The sequence below is a fragment of the Charadrius vociferus genome, unplaced genomic scaffold, assembly GCF_000708025.1.
Source record: "Charadrius vociferus isolate BGI_N301 unplaced genomic scaffold, ASM70802v2 scaffold1168, whole genome shotgun sequence".
Lineage (NCBI taxonomy): Eukaryota > Metazoa > Chordata > Aves > Charadriiformes > Charadriidae > Charadrius > Charadrius vociferus.
In genome coordinates this window covers 299,706-317,560 of record NW_009661376.1, presented here as the reverse complement: position 1 = coordinate 317,560, position 17,855 = coordinate 299,706, and the positions used below count along the sequence as shown (strand labels likewise).

Genomic DNA, 17,855 nt, shown 5'->3' with positions numbered 1-17,855 from the left:
TTCCTGCTGCTTCTGTTCAGGGTGAGCCAAACCCCACCGGAGACAATAGAGTGCAAAGCCATCTAGAAGCTGCTGCTCAACCTTCCAGTGCCCACCACAGTGGGCACCTCCCCCGTGCGGGGACCTTAGAACTTGGCACATTTGCCGGAGCGTGACTCACCTCTGGGAGGCCACAGCGCTGCGAACCCTCAGTTATACAGGTGTGTGTTACTTGACAGGTTCAGCCAGATGCAAGCAGGTAGTTCTGCCATGCTGGAGGGGACCAGACTCCCCAGTCACTGTGGGTACCTCCTGTGGTGGTGCCAGGGCTGCCACTGCAGGTGCAGCCCCATACCCAGAGGCACAGCAGGGCTCTTACTTCTTGCTGCCAGGCTGTAAGTGCTGTCGCAGCATTTGTGCAGGCACAGTTCCCCACCTCTGCACTCTGGTGAGGGAGTGGGCTGTTGCTGCAGCCCGCTGCCGTTCTGTGGCTGGTTTGTGCTGCACTCCAGGTGGGTGCCTGGTTCCTGGCCAGGGGCCTCTGAGATGCCCCACAGCTGCACACACTTGCACTTGCAAACCCAGTTGTTCTTGACTCCCTGGCAAGACATCAAGCCTGTATCCTTTCCCAGCAGCTGTGCCCATCACAGCAGTTCCAGAAGGCTGTAAACTGCAGGAGAAGACTCAAGTATTGCCTCCAGCCCTGCATGACATGCAGTGGCAGCACTGCCAGCCCAGCCTGATCCCAAGGAGTTGGGGGACAGTTTGGTTGGGGGTACCCACCCTATTTGTCACTGTGCCCTGGGGCAAAATACCCTCATTGGGGCAGGTACAGCATCTATACACATGTACACACAGAACGTGGTCCACTTACAACCTAGGCACAGCAGTTGTCTCAGCAAAGCATCAATCTCAAAATGTGCCTGTATCCTTCACTCCCATCCTAGGAGCAATGCCTGTCCCTGTGCTGCACCCACACTGAAGCAACATCCCAGTCTGAAGGGACTGGAAAACCTGGGCAGTTAAAAACTGGGGTGGGGGCTGCACCTTGTCAGCCTGAGCTTCACGTAGGTTACAGTTCTGGCAGTCCAGGACCAGCAGCACGAGGTCCTGGTGGGCTGTCTGGCATCTCTTGCTCTCCCCAGGGCCTCTCAGAGGCTGGGGAGATTGCTCATCATGCTGGAATTGCTGGACAGAGGTGCTCTGGGACGGGCGTTCAGTGCTACAGAGCTGCGGAAGCTCTCCCGGTAGCGGAGGGAACTCTCTGTGGATGAGCCAGAGTTGATGTCTGTGATGAACAAGCAGTTCCCAGGTTTGCAAAGCCCAACCCTGACACAGCAGCAGCACATGAGGCTGCCCACAGCACGGCGCACCTCCACGCTCCGGAGGGAGTAAATGATGGGGTTAACACCTGAGTTAAGCATGGCCACAGCCAAGGTCCAGTCCAGGTTGTGGAGGTATGTGCAGGTCTGGCTCTCGCAGAAGACATCAAGGAGCAACAGGACAAAGAGTGGGCTCCAGCAGAGGATGAAGACACCCAGGATCATCAGCACAGTCTTGAGCAAGCGCAGTGACCGTTTGCGGCTGTGCCGAGAACTGATTTGCTTAGAACTGGCCTGGACTAGCTGGAAGATGGAGATGTAGAGGCCGATGATCCCCAGGAGGATGATGCTGAACATGACTACGGAGAAAAGGATGTAGTTCTTGGAGTAGAGAGGCAGGAGGACAGAGCAGGCATTGAAGTCGCACAGACAGTTCCAGCCCAGCAGCGGAAGCAGTCCAATGATGAAGGCCAGCAGCCAGCAGGAGATGATCAGGCTGCGTAAGCGCAGGGTCTTGCTGGCTTCATTCTCAGCAATTGGCCTTACCATGGCACTGTAGCGCTCAATGGCAGTCACAAGCAAGCTGAAGGTGGAGGCAGCTAGCGCAATGAAGAGGATGCCTTCCCGCAGGAACCAGAGCTGAGGTGAAAGCTGGAAGGTCTTCTTGCCTGAGAGGCAGAGATTAGAAAGGTAGGCAATTCCTGCAAGCAGGTCGCTTACGGTGATGCTGGCAATGCAGGAGTAGACCCAGCGGCGAGCTCGCAGACACCGCAGGATGGCCAGCAGCACAAGCAGGTTCTCCAGGATGATGATGCAGCTGACAATGGCAAAGGCTGTGCGGATGAGACCCATGCCCTCATCCCCAGACTGCCGGTTGGTCAGCTTGCCTGTGAAGTTGTAGTGCTGCAGGATGATGTTCACATTCCTCATGGCAGCGAGCTGCAGGCAGGAACCTTTCCTGTCGAGCAGGTCAAGTCTGAGCTCAGGATATTGAGCAGAGCCCAGTGGAAGGGGAAGAGAGCGATTTACCCGCCAGTTCAGCTCTAGACCATCCATCTTCTGAGCCTAGGTCGGCAGCCAAGGGATGCACGATGGAGCAATGGTTTGAGGTGGGGTTTGGAGCAGAGCAGACCCTCTGTTTGAGGGCTGGAGACAGCTGTGAGACTCTGCCACACAGGACTGGCTCTGATCCCAGCAGCCCTACCCAGCGTGGAGATGAGAGAGCCCTGTCTGCCAGCCCCGCGGCACTGAAAGAGCAAGGGGAGAGGAGGGTGAGGTGTTTTGTAAGTCCATGTATGAGTATGGGCTTCCTATTGTTTAATAAAGTTTCCTGTTGTGAGCTCGAGTATTGACATCGTTTCTAACAGCTGTCATCATTTCTCAGTATGGGTCTGGCTCTTCTCAGCTTTCCTGTGGTTGTGAAGGTGGGACATGAATGAAATAATGTGTCAGGTCCCTCTTTGAGTCAGGGCAAGCTGGGTCGAATGGGGTAACACCTCCCATCTTGATGGGTAGGGTCTGTTGGGCTGAACAAAGCCAGGAGCTAGTAAGAGCTCCCAGACAGCCTAAGACACTAAGTGCTTTGCCTTTTGTGGCATTAAATTCACCCCGGAGCCTGGCAGAGAGCAACTGCCTCTTCATCAACTGCCCTGTGCACCACCCATGCCCAGATACATCCTGCTCCAGGGGGAAGCTCCAAGCTCTCACCCCTCTGGGCTCTGCTGGGAGCCCAGCTCCTACCAGTCTCAGGACACATCCATCCAAGTCTTGCCCCGTCAATACAGCAAGTCCAGGCACCTCTGTGCCTGAAGCTAGGGCTCAGTTCCACCCAGTTCGAAGCAAACCAGCTTGTCAGAGCCCTGCCTGTGCCCTGACACTGCACCCTCCACCTTCAGCTCTCCAAGCACCCACTAGAGATGGGTCAGGATCTTCCCATCGTCGAGGCCACAGACAGGGAAGCAGAGGCACAAAGCTACTGCCTCTTGCCTGGAACTGCAGAACGCGCGAGGGCCTGCGCTGAGACCAGAGCCAGGAGGCCTGACATGACTGTAATGTTAATGTCTGTCATTGACCTATTCCCTCTGTCTGCAAAACTTGACTGGAGAGAAGGTCTTGCAACGTGCTACTCCCAACCACAGCAGTTGAATTTGCCTTGTGACTCACCTGTCATGACTGGTCTTGCTGCCGGCGGGAGGGTCAGGTTCGACAGCTAGCAATGCTCTCCAGCTGCTTGTCTGAGGCCCAGCACAGAGTAGGTAGTGGGGAGGGCTCCTCGTGCAAAATAAGTGAGGCTTCTACCTACCAAAGTGGAAAAAGGGAAGTTACAACATCAACCACATTTGTGTGCAGGATGGACCCCACCCAAAACAGCTGCGAAGAGGCATAGAGAAAAGAAAGAGCGAGCACCTTTTAACTCGGGATCACAGCAGAAGCTGTGCCCTGCTTTCACCTGTGTTCTCATGCCAGACTGGCACAATGACATGGAGGGGTCCCCAGGTCGAGAGCAAAGAGTGGTGATTTCTTCCATCAGCATGGCAAGCAGGGAGTTGTCCTGGGAGTCAATCCACCGCTTGATGAGTGGTGAGATCCTGGGAGTACATCCACCGCTTGATGAGCAGCAAGACCCTAGCCTGGATCACAGCATAGACAAGTGGAAAATGCAAAGGAGGTTCCTGCTGCAGGAAGTCATGTGCAAGCAAGAGTGGTTCTCATCAAAAGCTGAGGGATCCATCCTCCACATTCACCCTTTCAACTGGTGTTTTGGGCTTTTCTATCGGCAGCGTAGAAAAGAAACTCATGCTGACAAAAGTCAGCAGATGACCCCAAGATTGAAGGAGTAGAAATCAGCAGTAAGGTTGGGCCATGAGTGCAGCTCAGTCCAGAGAACAGGAGTACAAGGTTTCACGTTCAGCACAAAGAGCACATTCCCAAATGGGCTGGGCAGATTGTACCAGCACAGCACTGGAATCAAAAGGGTCGGTGTGATTCTTGCACATCACCCCTGCTTTGTTCTTGCTTCAGGCTGAGCCTCCAGCTAATGTGTCTGCTCAGGACAGAAGGACACCCTGGTGGGGTGTCCTTAAAAGATCAGAGGATGAACCAATTTGCCTTGTCAGGGGCCCTAAGTAGCTGCTCAAATGGCTGGCAGCATGTGAGAGATGTCTGACAGAAACAAGCTCTTTGTCAGGGAGATCTGCCAAGAGTGTGGGGCAGGTGAGAGGAAAATGCTTTTGATGGCAGGAGGGCTTGAGGCAAGTAAGCAGCTGGGACAGCTCAACACACTCATGGGGTGCCAGGTCCTCTGGACCATCAAAAGCCTCTTCATAATGCCCGTTCCACAAGCACATCAGGTGCTGCATAAGAGGCAACTTTTGCCAAGAACTGTTCCAGTAAGACAAAACCTTGTTCCTTGTCTTTGCTAGCACATGGCTTGTTTGGCCTTTCCATATTGGAGGCACTGGGTACCAGTGAGGCACACCGCAGTTTGTTGTGAGGTGAACTGGCTCTGGGGAGCTGCTTGAGCTGTGTGCCAGCCCCTGCTGCAGCCCCCTCTTGCTCCTGCCCCCCAGCAGCCTCCGGAGCTCCCTGCCTCCTGGCGAGTCAGCGCACAGTCCCATAGCCTGGGGGGACTGGGAGGACCTGCGTCCCCTGCACAGCATGCCATCAGCTCAGCAGAGCAGGCCCTCGCTGCCTGGCACAAGTCTGGCCCCGTGTCCCGCTTAGAGCCGCTGCCGCCAGAGCGGAGGCAGGGAGTCCCCAGGTCCATTGCTGGGGGCAAATGAGGCTCGCTCTCAGTGGAGCACCCACACGAGGAGAGTTCCTGTTGTTCTGCAGCCGCTCCCCATTGCTATCTGCACAGACGCAGGCTGAGCTTTATCTTGGTACTTCTCCTTTGCTGCCGTTTCAGTTCAGACGTTCTTTCTTTGAAATGAAGGGGGGCGGGGGAGGGACACCCCATCCTGCAACATTTCTCATCTCTTTCCTTCAGATCAAGACCACAATCTACTTGAAACCGCCCGATAGCTGCTGAGTGCTGGGCTTGGTAGGGCCAGGGGCGGTATGGGGGCCAACTGCAGCCCCCAGAGCCCTCTGCCAGAGCCGTGGCCATAGCAGGTGTTCACAGATGCCAAGATGAGGCACCTTAGCAGCAGAAGCCCTGGAACCCTCCACAGCCTGCTCCTACCAAGGCCAACACAAAGGCAAAACCACCTCAGCCCCAGAGGGAAGAGTTTGCAGACGGGGGCACCCAGAGAGGAGCAGGGCAGAAGCAGCCTGGAGCCGGGCACCCTGGGTTTGTGGCTAGTGGCATGGTCAGTTTGTGGCCCGGTCACTCCTGCCCTGAGACCGCCTGCTCCCGCAAGGGCATCCAGCTCCAGACTGTGAGGGCCATGAGCAGCTGTGGGGAAGACACAGCCAGTTACAAATGCAAGATAAAATATCAATGATTTCTGTTGAGGTTTTCCTGCTGTGCTGCTGCACAGTCCTGATTAAAACTTTTATTTTCAGACATTCTGATTAAAAAAAAAATCCCTGGGTGAAGCTCTGTGGAGAGCTCTGCCTGGTAGGCCTGGTCAGGCAGCCCCCAGTCTGGCTCATGGACAGCTGGCATCCCCATCTCTGTCCCCCAAGGCTCCCCCTCCTCGCCCTCCCCATCCTGTCCCCGCTGTGCGGCCCCAACACAGCTCAACATCAGCCAAGGCAGCCATTTGCCCGCAGGTGTTTTTCTGCTCCAGGAAGGGTGGAGTTGTGTTGGTTTAAAAATGACTGATTGCTCCTGGCAGTTGGTTGGTTGCATTTCCTAGCTTTGCTCTCTTCCACTGTGCAGCAGCAGGCGGTCACCTTTCCAGTGGCACATCCCAATGCGGCAGGATGCTTCTGGTCCCAGAGGAGCTGGGAAGAGCCAGCAGGCCCCCTCTGGCTTGGGCTGACACCAAACACTGGAGACCTGGCCCTTTGCAGCGCTCAAAGAACTGTCCCAGGCACAGTTGTTGTGCCTGGGTGTCAGTTCATTGAAACCAGGTGGTGGTGATGGTGGGTCTCTGTAGGAAAAAGAGTCTCTGCAGTGCATCTCTGGATTTGAAGGAAAACAAGAACATGAAAGTTTCAGGATTGTGTCCTTTAGACCACATTAATGACCTTAAATGGTAAAGTTTTGTTGATTTTTTTTTTTTGAGGTGCCTTTTCTTTGGAAACTTGCATTTCCACAATGCAAAGATGTTAAACAGAAAGCAAACAGCTTTATAAAATGCTCCTCCTCACCCCCCCTAAAAAAGACAATTACTTGGAAGTCATGCCAGTGAAACACAGCATCAGTGGGCCAGCCCAGACCCTGTCTGCCATGGTGTCACATGTTTCCCCCCTTTGTAACAGGTTTGAGGTTTTGACCTTTTAGCTGGTCTGCAGTGAAAACCCTCAGTGCCTGAAGGACGGGAGCTTTGGAGGCGCTTATCCCTCAGCATCCCTCCAGAGTGAGCATGCCACAAATGCACATTCCTGAGTCTTGCTGCTGCTTTACAGTGTGGCGTTTCGTGCAGCTCCTGACAGCCACTGGCAATTGCCAGAGAAGCAATCCCTCCTGTCCCGAGGTCTGGCTTTTGTCCTGGGTAGCTGGAGAAGCTGGACCAGCTCAGTGCCTGGTCTCCAAACGTCATGTCCAGCAACAGCTCTCCTACCATGCCTGGGGCAAGCTCAGCTCTCCCCTAGCATCTTCTGCCCTGTAGCCATGTCTGCAGTGAGCAGGCACCTTGCACAGGAGGGAGGGAGCTGCACAGTGCTCCCGCCACCCCCACTCAGTGTGGCATGGCCAGCCATGGTCAGTGTGGCATCACCAAGGCCATGAGGCTGCTCCAGAAACCTGGCTGGAGCCTCTGGCTTAGGGTCTGCTGTGCAGGACCCATAAAATCCCTCATGTGAGCTCATTAGTGCTGCTCTGCACCCCTGGGGCCAGGCCTAACTCAGCGCCAGCCCTGTCCCCACAGACTCACAGCTGAGAGCTGTTTCCTCCCATGTTCATGCGGCGATGGCAGGGAGGAACCAGTCCTCGCCCAGGAAACAGGCCAGGGAGGGCTCCGCGTAAACAGCAGGGTGATGGCCGCACGCGGGGAGCTGGCGGGGGTGTGGTGCCAGCACCACACAGGGGAAACCGCACTGGTTTGAAACCCAACGTGAGCACCGCAGAGAAAGGACAAGCAGCACTCCTTCATGTGGTGCGTGCTGCTGGGCTGGGGCAGCGGCAACGTGCTTACTGGAAGCAGGGCTGGTGCTGCTGCACCATGTCTGGAGAGCATAAACGTATCCCAAGCTCTGCTGCTTACCGTCCTGTGCATCACTTCCTCCACCTGCTGGTTTTCCTCCCTGCCGGTTATACACAAGAACACAAAGCGGTTTGGGGCAGAGAACTGCTGTCTGGTTTCTACTGTCTGCAGCGTAGCCTGGCCCCAGTACCGTGGACCCACCGGCTGCTACAGAGCAATAAGTAACCTCAGATGGCGCTGGGCACCCGCGCTCGGGGCTTCCAGCTCAGCACCACTGGGATCAAGGAGAAAGCAGGGCCTTTGCACGAGGTTACTTCAGGATACAGACTCATGGAGAGAGCTGCTGCTCACAGAGAGAAACTGGGAATCAGAGCACAGTGAGAGCCCTGTATTTGGGAGTAAGAATTTAATCAAACAAAAGCCCTGATGCCTGAGAACCAGCACGCAGGACAGCCTATGCTGCCGGACCTCCCTGCCCAAGTTAGCATGGCCCTAGCACGAGCCCAGTGGCTGCTCTGATGTGCTGGAGACTGCTCTGGGCAGAGAGAGATATATTTATCTGTTGGTTTGTTTATACCTACACACATATTCTGATTTTATTTCCAGGAACTGTTTCAGGGGTTTTCCATTCTCATACCGCAGCTCTCCCTCAAATGCCCTCCTCCCAGCAACGCAAACTAACTGGCAGATCAGCCCCACTGCTGCCCTGGTAGCATCCTGGGACACTTGCCCTGTCAGCTCGCCTGTGTGCCCACAGAATGACTACCCTGCTGTCAGCTTGCCCACTCACCCAGCTTTGAGCCCTGGCTGGGAACAATGAGAACTGGCCCAAGCAGACAGCGGAGGAAGGGCTGGAGAGGAGCACTATGGTCATCCTGGGGGCTCCCAACCTCTACGCACCAGAAATGCCCCAGCAAATCTGGGGAATCAGGACAAGAGGTAATGGGCACAAACCTGAACATAGGAAGTTCCCTCTCAACCTGAGGAGGGACATCTCTCCTGTGCGGGCGGCAGAGCAGTGGCACAGGCTGCCCAGAGAGGTGGGGGAGTCTCCCCCTCTGGAGCCATTCCAAACCCGCCTGGACGCCGTCCTGTGCCACTGCTGGAGGTGCCCCTGCTCTGGCGGGGGGTGGGATGGGGGAGCTGCAGAGGGCCCTTCCAACCCTGACCAGCCTGGGATTCTGTGAGAGACGAGTGTTGTGCCTCTCAGACCTGTGAGCAGGGTGCTGGAGGGCGTCTTACCAAAGATGGCAAAATCAACCCAGCACCAGCTCGCCGGGTGCACTGTGGGCAGTGGCAGTGACAGCACCTACGCACTGTGCTTGTGCTGCTGGCAGCACTGCCCGCACAGGGCATGTCTGCCACAAAGCAGCACACTAACTGCATGCTAAAAGGGGGTTTAGGACAACTCTTCCTCCTGATCCACTCTCCTTTGCTGGAGAGTGCTTTTTAACCTGCGATCACCTGCAGCGGGAAGCACAGCTGGTATGTCTTGGACAGGCACAGCTGAGTTTAAACCACTTCTCACAGACCTACATTAGGACTGGTAACCAGAGACTGCTCCAGAGACAGTGATTTAGGATTAAAGCAAGCCCCATTTTCTTCAAGTGACATGCAGGCCCCTGAGGAATGTTGGCAGAAAATGTCCCAGGGAATGGGCACACAGACAGGGTCTTTGGGTAGAAAAATCTCCCATAGCAGGACCAAGGATTTGGGAAGTGGGGGAGAGCGAGGGGCATTGACATTTCAGAGCACTAATTGTTCTTTGTGTTTTGTCTGTCTTTGCCTTTGTCTGTTGTGTTTTTTCATCAGTTCCTGGCTGCAGTTACAAGCCCGAATTAGCTTATTTAAACCAGATGCCTGCAGAGAACCTGTAGTGACCTCAGCCAGAGCTTCTGGGAGGATTCCTGCCTAGGTGACCCAGATGGAAAGTACTCCAGGAATTAAAAGGAGGCATTGTCCCCTACCTCCCCGAGATGTGCCAGTGGCCAGACCAGCTGCAGAGGGAAACCGTAGAGGGGAAAAAGCATCTGCACTCATTGCACTTGCCAGCAAAACATGAAGTGACCTGACAATCCCCAGGAGCAAGTGGCACGAGCTACTGAAGGTACAGTGTCAGACAGCCTTATTGACAGAGTTTGAAGACATCATGCTTTGAAGCAGGTGGACGTGATTTTTTCCTGCAGCCAAACTGCAGGAGAAATGCTTGCTTACACCTCAGAAGTACCCTAGGACACCTCTCCCAGTCAGCATCCCCAAGGCTTTGGACAGTGGCATACCACGCTCTCTCTGCCCTGCTCTATCACTCGTCAATCACAGCCTCGGGGCACGTTGGGCATGTGAGCAGGCCGGGGCAGCAGAGATGCAGATAGACCTGCAGGGATGCTGCACTGCTCTGATTAGCACAATCAGGCCATCACACATGGTTTCCTGGCTGCTGGGTACAGCTGGTCCCAGGGTATAAAACCAGCCCTTGGGCGCTAGGAGACTCAGACTTCCACACATCTTGGAAGGAGTGTCCAGCTGTGGGAGAAGATGTGCCAGCCCCAGCCGCTGCTGCTGGCTCTGCTGCTCCTGCTTTCCTGCCCATGGGCCAATGCCAGTAAGCTGGTGTGCTGCGAGCTGCTGCGTGTGAGGCTGCTGGTCTGGGCTCTGACCTCAGCAGCCACCGGCTCATCCTGCGGTGGGGTGTCTTGCAGGTGCTCTACGGGGTCAGATTGTGGGGGGCCACGAGGCTCAGCCCCACTCCCACCCTTACATGGCATACTTGAAGGTAGGGACGTTAGCCTGTGGAGGCTTCCTGGTGGCCCCTGACTGGGTGATGACAGCCGCACACTGCATGGGGTGAGTACTTCATACAGGGGCTTTATCCCCTTCTTCCTCCCCTAACCTCTGAGGTTTATCACTGGAGTAATTTTGGAGTAGGTTCCTCATCGTCCTGTGCTGAGCAGCTCTCTCCACCTGCCTGCAAAAGGGGAGGGATGTGGGTGCGACCCAACCTGTTTTCCCCCTTCTCCCCTCTGCTGCCATGGCCAGGAATGCGACAGTCATCCTGGGGGCTCACAACATCTACGCACCAGAAACGACCCAGCAGATCCGGGGAGTTCTCAGATACCACCAGCACCCTGAATACGACCCCAACACCGTGTCTAACGACATCATGCTGCTCAAGGCAAGGCAGTCCTGTAGCAGGCAGTGGGTTGGAGGGTAGAGTGGGGCTGTGGGGCTGGCAGGATTTGGGCAGAGCACATCCTTGCTGTCAGTTCTGTCCACAAACTATCAGCTGCTTTTGCCCATGAGAGCTGGCAGCGGGTAGGAATTGGAGGTACCTGGAAGGGAACCGTGGGCAGGGCTTGGAGCCACATGCCCTATTTGCAGCCACTCACCAGAGCTTGCAGTGCTGTATATCCTGCTAGACGTCCCCTACCTCTGCGCACAAAGTGTCCTTCAGCTGCTTTCCTCATAGCCTTCTCCAAAAACCTTGCTTTCTCCCAGCTGACAGCGAAGGCCACTCTCAATGACTACGTCAAGACCATTTCACTGCCCAAGACCAGCAGCGACCTCCCCACGGGCACCAAGTGCAGCATAGCTGGGTGGGGCCTGATCGATAACGACCAGGCGACCAACAAGCTCTTTGAAACCAAAGTCTCCATCTACAGCCGCAGGAGATGTGTCCGCTTCTATCCACATCTCGACACCGGCATGGTCTGTGCCGGCAGCTTCCACGAGCTCAGGGATTCCAGCCAGGTACGGGTTGTTGATGCGCCGGGGAGAGGTGACGAGCATTTGATTTTTATCTCCCATGTGGACTAGCTCTCTGAATGCCCCGACACCACGGTCCATGTGCAGTCCCGGGGCAGAGCCCCAACCCACCTGCCCCAGACAGCTCCACCAGCATGGTAGGCATGTGGGGCAGGAGCAGAGCCACAGGTCTGCAGAGGCACAGCCCTGCTGGCAGTGCGTGGGCAGGGAGGGACCAAGGTGAAACATGTTCTTATAGGGAAGGGACTTCTAAAACCAGCCTCTCATCTGTCCTCAGGGAGATTCTGGTGGGCCTCTGGTATGCAATAAGGTGGCACAAGGCATCGTTTCCTTCGGGCACGACACCCCGCCTGGGGTCTACACCCGCATCTCCAACTACCTGCCCTGGATAAAAAAAATCCTGAAGAAATAGCGGCAGCCACACTTGCTCCAGCATTGGTGTGGCCCTGGAGACTGCACTGGTTTCCTTCCTGTCCCTGCTGAAGGCTTGACTCCCGACTTTCTCCTCAGGAACCTGAGTGACCTGATCCCACAGGGGTCCCCCTTCTTTTTGTCCTGAGGCTTCTGGCTGTCTCCTTCACTGCTCACCTCAGGCAGCCAGCTCAGGGCTATGTTAAGTCACCCTGGCAGAAACAGGGATCGGCCCAGGTGACACCAGAAAGATGCTGTGCTACAGTGGACCCCATTTCCATCAGAGATAGCCCTGTCCCTGCTTGAACCTTGCTGCACTTAAAACCCACAGTGAACTCAGCTGCACTTCCCAGCGTATGTCTTCTTTCTCGTACCTTGCCCCAGGGAGAAGGGCGGGAGGGTCTCGCTGGCAGAAGTGAGAAGTCAGCCTGTTGGGACGGAGGCAGTCATAGCTCTGCGCCAACTGAATCGGTGCAGACTTGGAGGACAGGAGCTACAGTTGCTCTTCCAGGGGTCATGGGGACGAGTGTGTTGCCGGAAGAGAAACTGGCCAGGTAGAAGTGGGGTGGGAAAAGTGATGTGCACACACTCCATTCACCAACTTCAGCAATGTCACCACCTGCCCGGGAGCACCTGACAGCCGAGATGTGGCATGTCAGCAGGTACCAGGGGTCAAAACCTGCTGTGACATTACTGTGACAGTAATGACTGTCCCCTCTGCAGGGACCACGTGCTTGGGTGATGTTGCACCCTAGGGCATAGGCTGTGTCACAGGGGAAACCGGGCTAATCTTTTCAGCTGTCTTAGCTGTAAGAGGCTCCAGCAGGTGAAGGGAGATGAACTTTTTGTGGACTGTGCTGTTTCTGCCCCCACTTGGCCATAGGACACGTGGTGGCTGAGATCCCAGGAATGGGGCTTTAGGATCTCAGAGAGGAGACATACTGAAAGTCCCAGCTTGTTGCACATGACTGCTTTCAATCTTTGCCTCTGCCATTATCCATCAGCCACAGTCCTCTGTCTCCTGAACAGCCACATGATGTCCTGGGTAGACACGGATACAGTCTCTGAAAGGATTGTACTGAAAGGGTTGATAAAGGACCTGGGTTCACAAAAGCACCTAACCCCATGCCACCTCCTCCTTTTCTCCCATGCCAACTATAGTGGGAGAGCCTGACTCTTTCCGTGGAGAAGTCAAGGTCATGTCCTAGCTAGGAGCTGCCTTCCTTGAGGCTTGGAATGTTTCTGTCTGTCCCAGGAAGGCAAGCCCAGCCCTAGCAGTACAGCACGAGCAGAGATTGTTCTAGCAGTGGCACAAAACTAAAAGGGCTTGCGAATCTCCCCTTGGCCAGGCAATGCTCAGAGGTGAGCTTCTCCCCACAAAGGATGCTCTAGCACTGTTTTCAGACAGCCCCTTCACTAGAGTCTGAATATCTTGCACCAGCTGCTCCTTCCACGGCCTGCACTGGGTGTAAAGCAACCTGCCTAAACTCTGAGCGCTGGTCTCCTTTGTTCCAGTTAGTTTCTGATAGTGTCTCTCATATACAGGTAGGAGAACACTAGACACTTTCCTGCAGGAGATTACAAGGGGCAGAGACAGTGCGTTGGTAAATAACTGAGCTGCAGAACTCCCTGGTGCAAGTTCAAGAGCAGACCAGACTGGTTTGCTGAGGGGAAACCCAGTGGTAAATTTGAAACATACAGAAAGTGTGTGCAATTCAAGGGAAGGGGACGGTTACCCTGTTCTCATAGTCTTTCCTAAGCTCTCACTAGCCACCTCTGTCAGAGGGAGGAGATGGCCTGCGGTCTGGCCCTCGATGTCTGCTCTTATGTTCTCCCTGTCTTGCCTTCAGCACAGATGCCACCCTGGAGAAAATGAGAAGGGTCCATGGTTTGGGCTTCTGCTAAGAGCTGCTATCAGCTAGGAAATCTGCAAGTGAAAAGGCTGCAACTGCTTATCAAATCTTCGTCACGTCAGGGTTTTCCTTGAAGCTCCAGCTACTGCAGTCTTTGCACGAGAATGATAGCTTTTAGCTTATAAATGGGTTTTGCCCTGTGACACAGGGGGCAGATAGGAAAGCAAATTTACCGGCAGTCAATGAGGGCAGCAAGGACGTAACAGCCCCGTTTTCATAGAATCGCAGAATCGTGGGGGTTGGAAGGGACCTTCAGAGATCATCTAGTCCAACCCCCTCCCAAAGCAGGTTCACCTAGAGCAGGTTGGACAGGAGGACATTTTGAACACCTCCAGAGAAGCAGACGCCACAGCCTCTCTGGGCAGCCTGTTCCAGCGCTCTGCCACCCTCGAAGTAAAGAAGTTTTTCCTCATGTTCAGATGGAATTTCCCGTGTTCCAGTTTGTGCCCGTTGGCCCTTGTCCTGTCGCTGGGCACCACTGAAAAAAGTCTGGCCCCGTCCTCTTGACACCCATCCTTTAGATATTGATCAGCATTGATGAGATCCCCTCTCAGCCTTCTCTTCTCCGGCTGAACAGCCCCGGGGCTCTCAGCCTTTCCTCATAACAGAGGTGCTCCATTCCCTTGATCATTTTTGTAGCCCTCCGCTGGACTCTCTCCAGTAGTTCCCTGTCTCTCTTGCAGTCCGGAGCCGAGTCACAGCCATGGCAGGAACTGCTGATGGGGAGAGTGGATAGACATACCCATCTTCCACCTTCCACTGGAGCATGCGCTGGTGCCAGTGGGGAGGCCAGGGCATATCCTGGCGGCTGAGGCGAGGGGAGCGTGTTCTGTGATTCGCCACCAGCTCTTCCTTCAGCACAGTCCCTCTCACCATGGGCTGAAGGAGGAGGAGGTGCAGCTGCCACAGGGCCTGGTCCAGGGAAGGCAGATCCCCACCATGCACCGCAGAAAGGCACCTGGCACTGTGTGGCATTTAAAAATCACTGCCTGCCAGGGCAAGGGCAGTGCTGGCTGTGACATGCTTGGACACAACCCTTCCCAGAGGAACAAGACCATCTTCAGGGAGTTGTGTCGTTGGGTTATCTCTAGCTAGTGAAGGGGCAGAATCCCAACCTGCATCCTTCATCCCCATCCACCCTCAACACATCAGAGGTAAAGTGACCCCTGCCCCAGGGTCAAGGAAGTGTCCTCCTGCCTTCTCTCACATTGTCTGGTAAGAGACAGGGAATTCCCTTATTTAATGGTGGACAATTACATCTGGAAAGAAACGCTTGAAATGGTGTTTTGCTGTACAAAGCAAAACAGTCAGCAGCTGGTGCAGAACAGAGACCTTGAGGCAACAGCAGTAGTCACGCTGCTGTGGGCCACGCTTATGGAGCTGCCGTAACAACTTGTTGCCCTCACATAGCCATGACCAGTGTGGTGTTATAAATGCACTCACATCAATTTTGCTCCATTCGCCAGAACCACATCTGCTGAGAAAGAGTGGGAGGGTTCTCAACTGCCACTGCATGGTCTTTGGAACTGGTACATCAAGTGAAAGGAATCTTGTTCTTGCAAGGCTCATGATAAAAATCAAGAGAGTTTGCAAGTGCCCAACAACAAATACAAGCTGCAAGGGAAGACCTCACTGACAGGCAAAGTGGTGAGGATGGATATGCTCCCTATAGCTTCCAGCTCAAAAGCAACAGGTTAAAATTGGCTCTGGGTTTAGAAGGCCAAACACGCCAGATCGGGCCCAACATGAAGGTGGGTTGATGCCCAAGGCTAAGGCTCACTGAATTCCCCTCTCAGATCGCTGAGGCATGCAATTTGCAGATAGATTAATCAGATGAGTCTGACTTCCGTGGTTTCCTGGAGTCTAGTCTCATGCTATAAAACCTTGCTGGGAGCAGGAAGAGACCCCAGCTGCAGCCTTACCTCCGGGGGATCCACTGAGGCCAAGAACGCTATGATGAAGCACCTGCAGAAACTCCTGCTCTCCCTCCTGCTGGTGACATGCCCCCCAGCCAAAGCCAGTAAGTAGAGCGGCCCGGAGGCGGGGAGAGGGCTGGGGAAGGAAGAGTCCCAGACAGCGTGTCGTGTGCCCTGTGTCCTGCGACTCCCTCATCCTCAGTCCCGTGCATTGTAGACCATTCCTGGAATCGGATGGAGGGAGGAGGTGAAGCCAAGACCCGCTCCACACCCTACATGGCCTATCTGCAAGGAAAGAACAACCAGTTCTGTGGAGGCTTCCTAGTGGCCCCAAACTGGGTGATGACAGCGGCTCAGTGTTTTGTGTAAGTTTTTGCTATGTTCATACAGCACCTGGCACAATGAGATGTCGCACTGCCACGATCTGGATAACATCTCCCAGATGGAGGTCTAACGGTTTGAGTCGCTTCCTTCATGGCTGTGGGCAAACTCTTTTCCTAGCAGGGGGGGGGTGGTGCTCCGTCCCTAGCAGGGAGTGGATGCTGCTCTGCTGGGACGGGGGCTAGCACCAAAACCGCGGGGGTCTGTCCGCAGCTCTCCCTCCAGCCGTCCTTCCCCATGTCCCTCCCCAGCCCATATTCAGATACTTACTTTTTATTCCCCCTCCATGACTGATTTTATTCTTCCCAGACATCAACAATGAGAAGTCAGACCGGCTTCTTCCCTTGCTGTCACTGACCTGCTGGCATCACAGGGATTGCTGGTGTCAGGCTTTGCCCTTTCTGCCACCAAAGACCTCCAAGACTGTTATCAGAGTTAATAATCTCTTACGAGCAAGGCGCTTGCCCATCTCTCTTCCATCCCTCCAGCTGGAGAAACTGGGGCACAGATAGGCAAGAGGGCTCTTCTAGATGTGTATGACTGCATAGCCACTACACTCCTCAGGGCTGACAGCTCTGCCCCGGTGCCAGTAACACAGGCCCAGGGCCAGTCCCCGCATCTGAGCAGCAGAAAGGAGGATCAGCAGAACCCAGGAGCCCAGATGCCCGAGTCCCACCTGCTAGATCGAGAGGGTCACTCCTACCTACACCCAGGGTCCCTCCCAATTTTCCTAAGGCAGACCCTTCTGCAGATGATGTAGAGGCCAGTAAAGGTGTCTTGGCCCAGAGCAGGGTCCTGATTTAGAAATCCTTCCTTGGTGCAATGGACTTCCATGGGCCTACAAAGCCTGGACCAATAGCCCACATATCAGTACACAGCAGCAGCATTGGACCAAATCTGCTCAGCTCCAGATCCAGAGGGAAAGTAACCCCTGCAGAGCCCTGGACTGTTGGACAGGGACTTGGTCTGCCTCTTGGCTGGGTAGATTCACTGGCAGAGCTCTTTGCTCCCATCATTCTTCTTTAAAGCCCAGCTGGTCTCTCCTGGCCGTGCCCCTGGGAGATGTGCCTCAGCGTTACCAGGGAAGACAGGAGAAAGCTAATGACATACACCATGCTTGATTTTACCAGACACAAACCTCTGACTGTCATCCTTGGAGCTCACACAATCCAGAGGAGAGAGGAAAGCTGGCAAACATTCGAAGTCCAAGAGTATCACTGCCACCCAGACTTCATAAGTCCTAAGAAGGGAAATGACATCCTCTTGCTGAAGGTAACTACCTGCCTGGAGCACCTGCACAGTCCCGTCTGCCGGATGTGCAGGGCTGTAACCGTGGAGCGGGAGGGGACAGCCTTTGTCATAGAACATTTACAGACTGAGCAATTTTTTCTGTATTTTCTGTCCCCTTGCCCAGCTGAAAGGCAATGCTACCAGCAACAGCTATGTTAGGACCATTTCCTTTGAAAAATCAAAAGTCCCTGGTGGGACTGCATGCAGCATAGCTGGATGGGGCTACAAAACATCTGCTGGCATGTTACGCGAGGCCACTGTCACCATCATCAAACAAAGGGACTGCCTGAGCCACTACCCTGGACTTGCTGACAACTTGATTTGTGGCCGCAGTGGATCTGCTGGGGTACCCGAAAAGGTCAGTTTCTGACTTGGGGAGTAGAAGGCTGCGGGGTGGTTTCAGCCAGGTGCTGGGCACAAACCCAGTCTGGTCTAAAAAACTTCACTGAAAAGGTACTGTGTAAAATTGCTTCTTCTTGTCCCCTCACTTTGTCCCTCTCCCCCCTCCGTCCCTCCATGCTTCCTCACTAACATCCTTATCTCTTGCTGTCCAGGCACAAGTGGTGCCCTGGGTCTTGATCTCCCGGGATCAGACCTGTGGAGGGGCAGCGCCGTTCCTGCTGTCTG

At 54.7% G+C, this 17,855-nt stretch overlaps 3 protein-coding genes across 3 annotated transcripts in view; 2 read left to right on the top strand and 1 right to left on the bottom strand.

Moving 5' to 3' along the window:
* Positions 1–1,130: 1,130 nt before the first annotated feature.
* S1PR4 (sphingosine-1-phosphate receptor 4) lies at positions 1,131–2,357 on the bottom strand. The gene has a single exon (XM_009893973.1). The coding sequence runs from the start codon at positions 2,355–2,357 to the stop codon at positions 1,131–1,133; it is 1,227 nt and encodes a 408-aa protein (XP_009892275.1).
* A 7,733-nt stretch (positions 2,358–10,090) lies between these two features.
* Positions 10,091–11,729, top strand: GZMM (granzyme M (lymphocyte met-ase 1)). Its single transcript, XM_009893972.1, has 5 exons — positions 10,091–10,157; positions 10,255–10,399; positions 10,592–10,727; positions 11,051–11,302; positions 11,595–11,729. Exons 1-5 carry the CDS (start codon positions 10,091–10,093, stop codon positions 11,727–11,729), a joined length of 735 nt encoding a protein of 244 aa, XP_009892274.1.
* A 3,868-nt stretch (positions 11,730–15,597) lies between these two features.
* The window catches only part of LOC104294374 (granzyme E-like), a 2,830-nt gene continuing 572 nt past the window's right edge, over positions 15,598–17,855 (top strand). Inside the window, exons 1-4 of the mRNA XM_009893971.1 lie at positions 15,598–15,661; positions 15,775–15,922; positions 17,069–17,210; positions 17,353–17,586. Of these exons, the coding sequence (XP_009892273.1) occupies positions 15,598–15,661; positions 15,775–15,922; positions 17,069–17,210; positions 17,353–17,586 (588 nt within the window). The remainder of the gene's footprint in view (positions 15,662–15,774; positions 15,923–17,068; positions 17,211–17,352; positions 17,587–17,855) is intronic.

Excerpts from the sequence above, each read along its gene's own strand:
- GZMM (XM_009893972.1), top strand. The coding sequence starts at position 10,091 with ATGTGCCAGCCCCAGCCGCTGCTGCTGGCTCTGCTGCTCCTGCTTTCC. Across the intron at positions 10,400-10,591 it reads ACAGCCGCACACTGCATGGG|GAATGCGACAGTCATCCTGG; the intron begins GTGAGTACTTCA and ends TGCCATGGCCAG. Across the intron at positions 10,728-11,050 it reads ACGACATCATGCTGCTCAAG|CTGACAGCGAAGGCCACTCT; the intron begins GCAAGGCAGTCC and ends GCTTTCTCCCAG.
- S1PR4 (XM_009893973.1), bottom strand. The coding sequence starts at position 2,357 with ATGGATGGTCTAGAGCTGAACTGGCGGGTAAATCGCTCTCTTCCCCTT.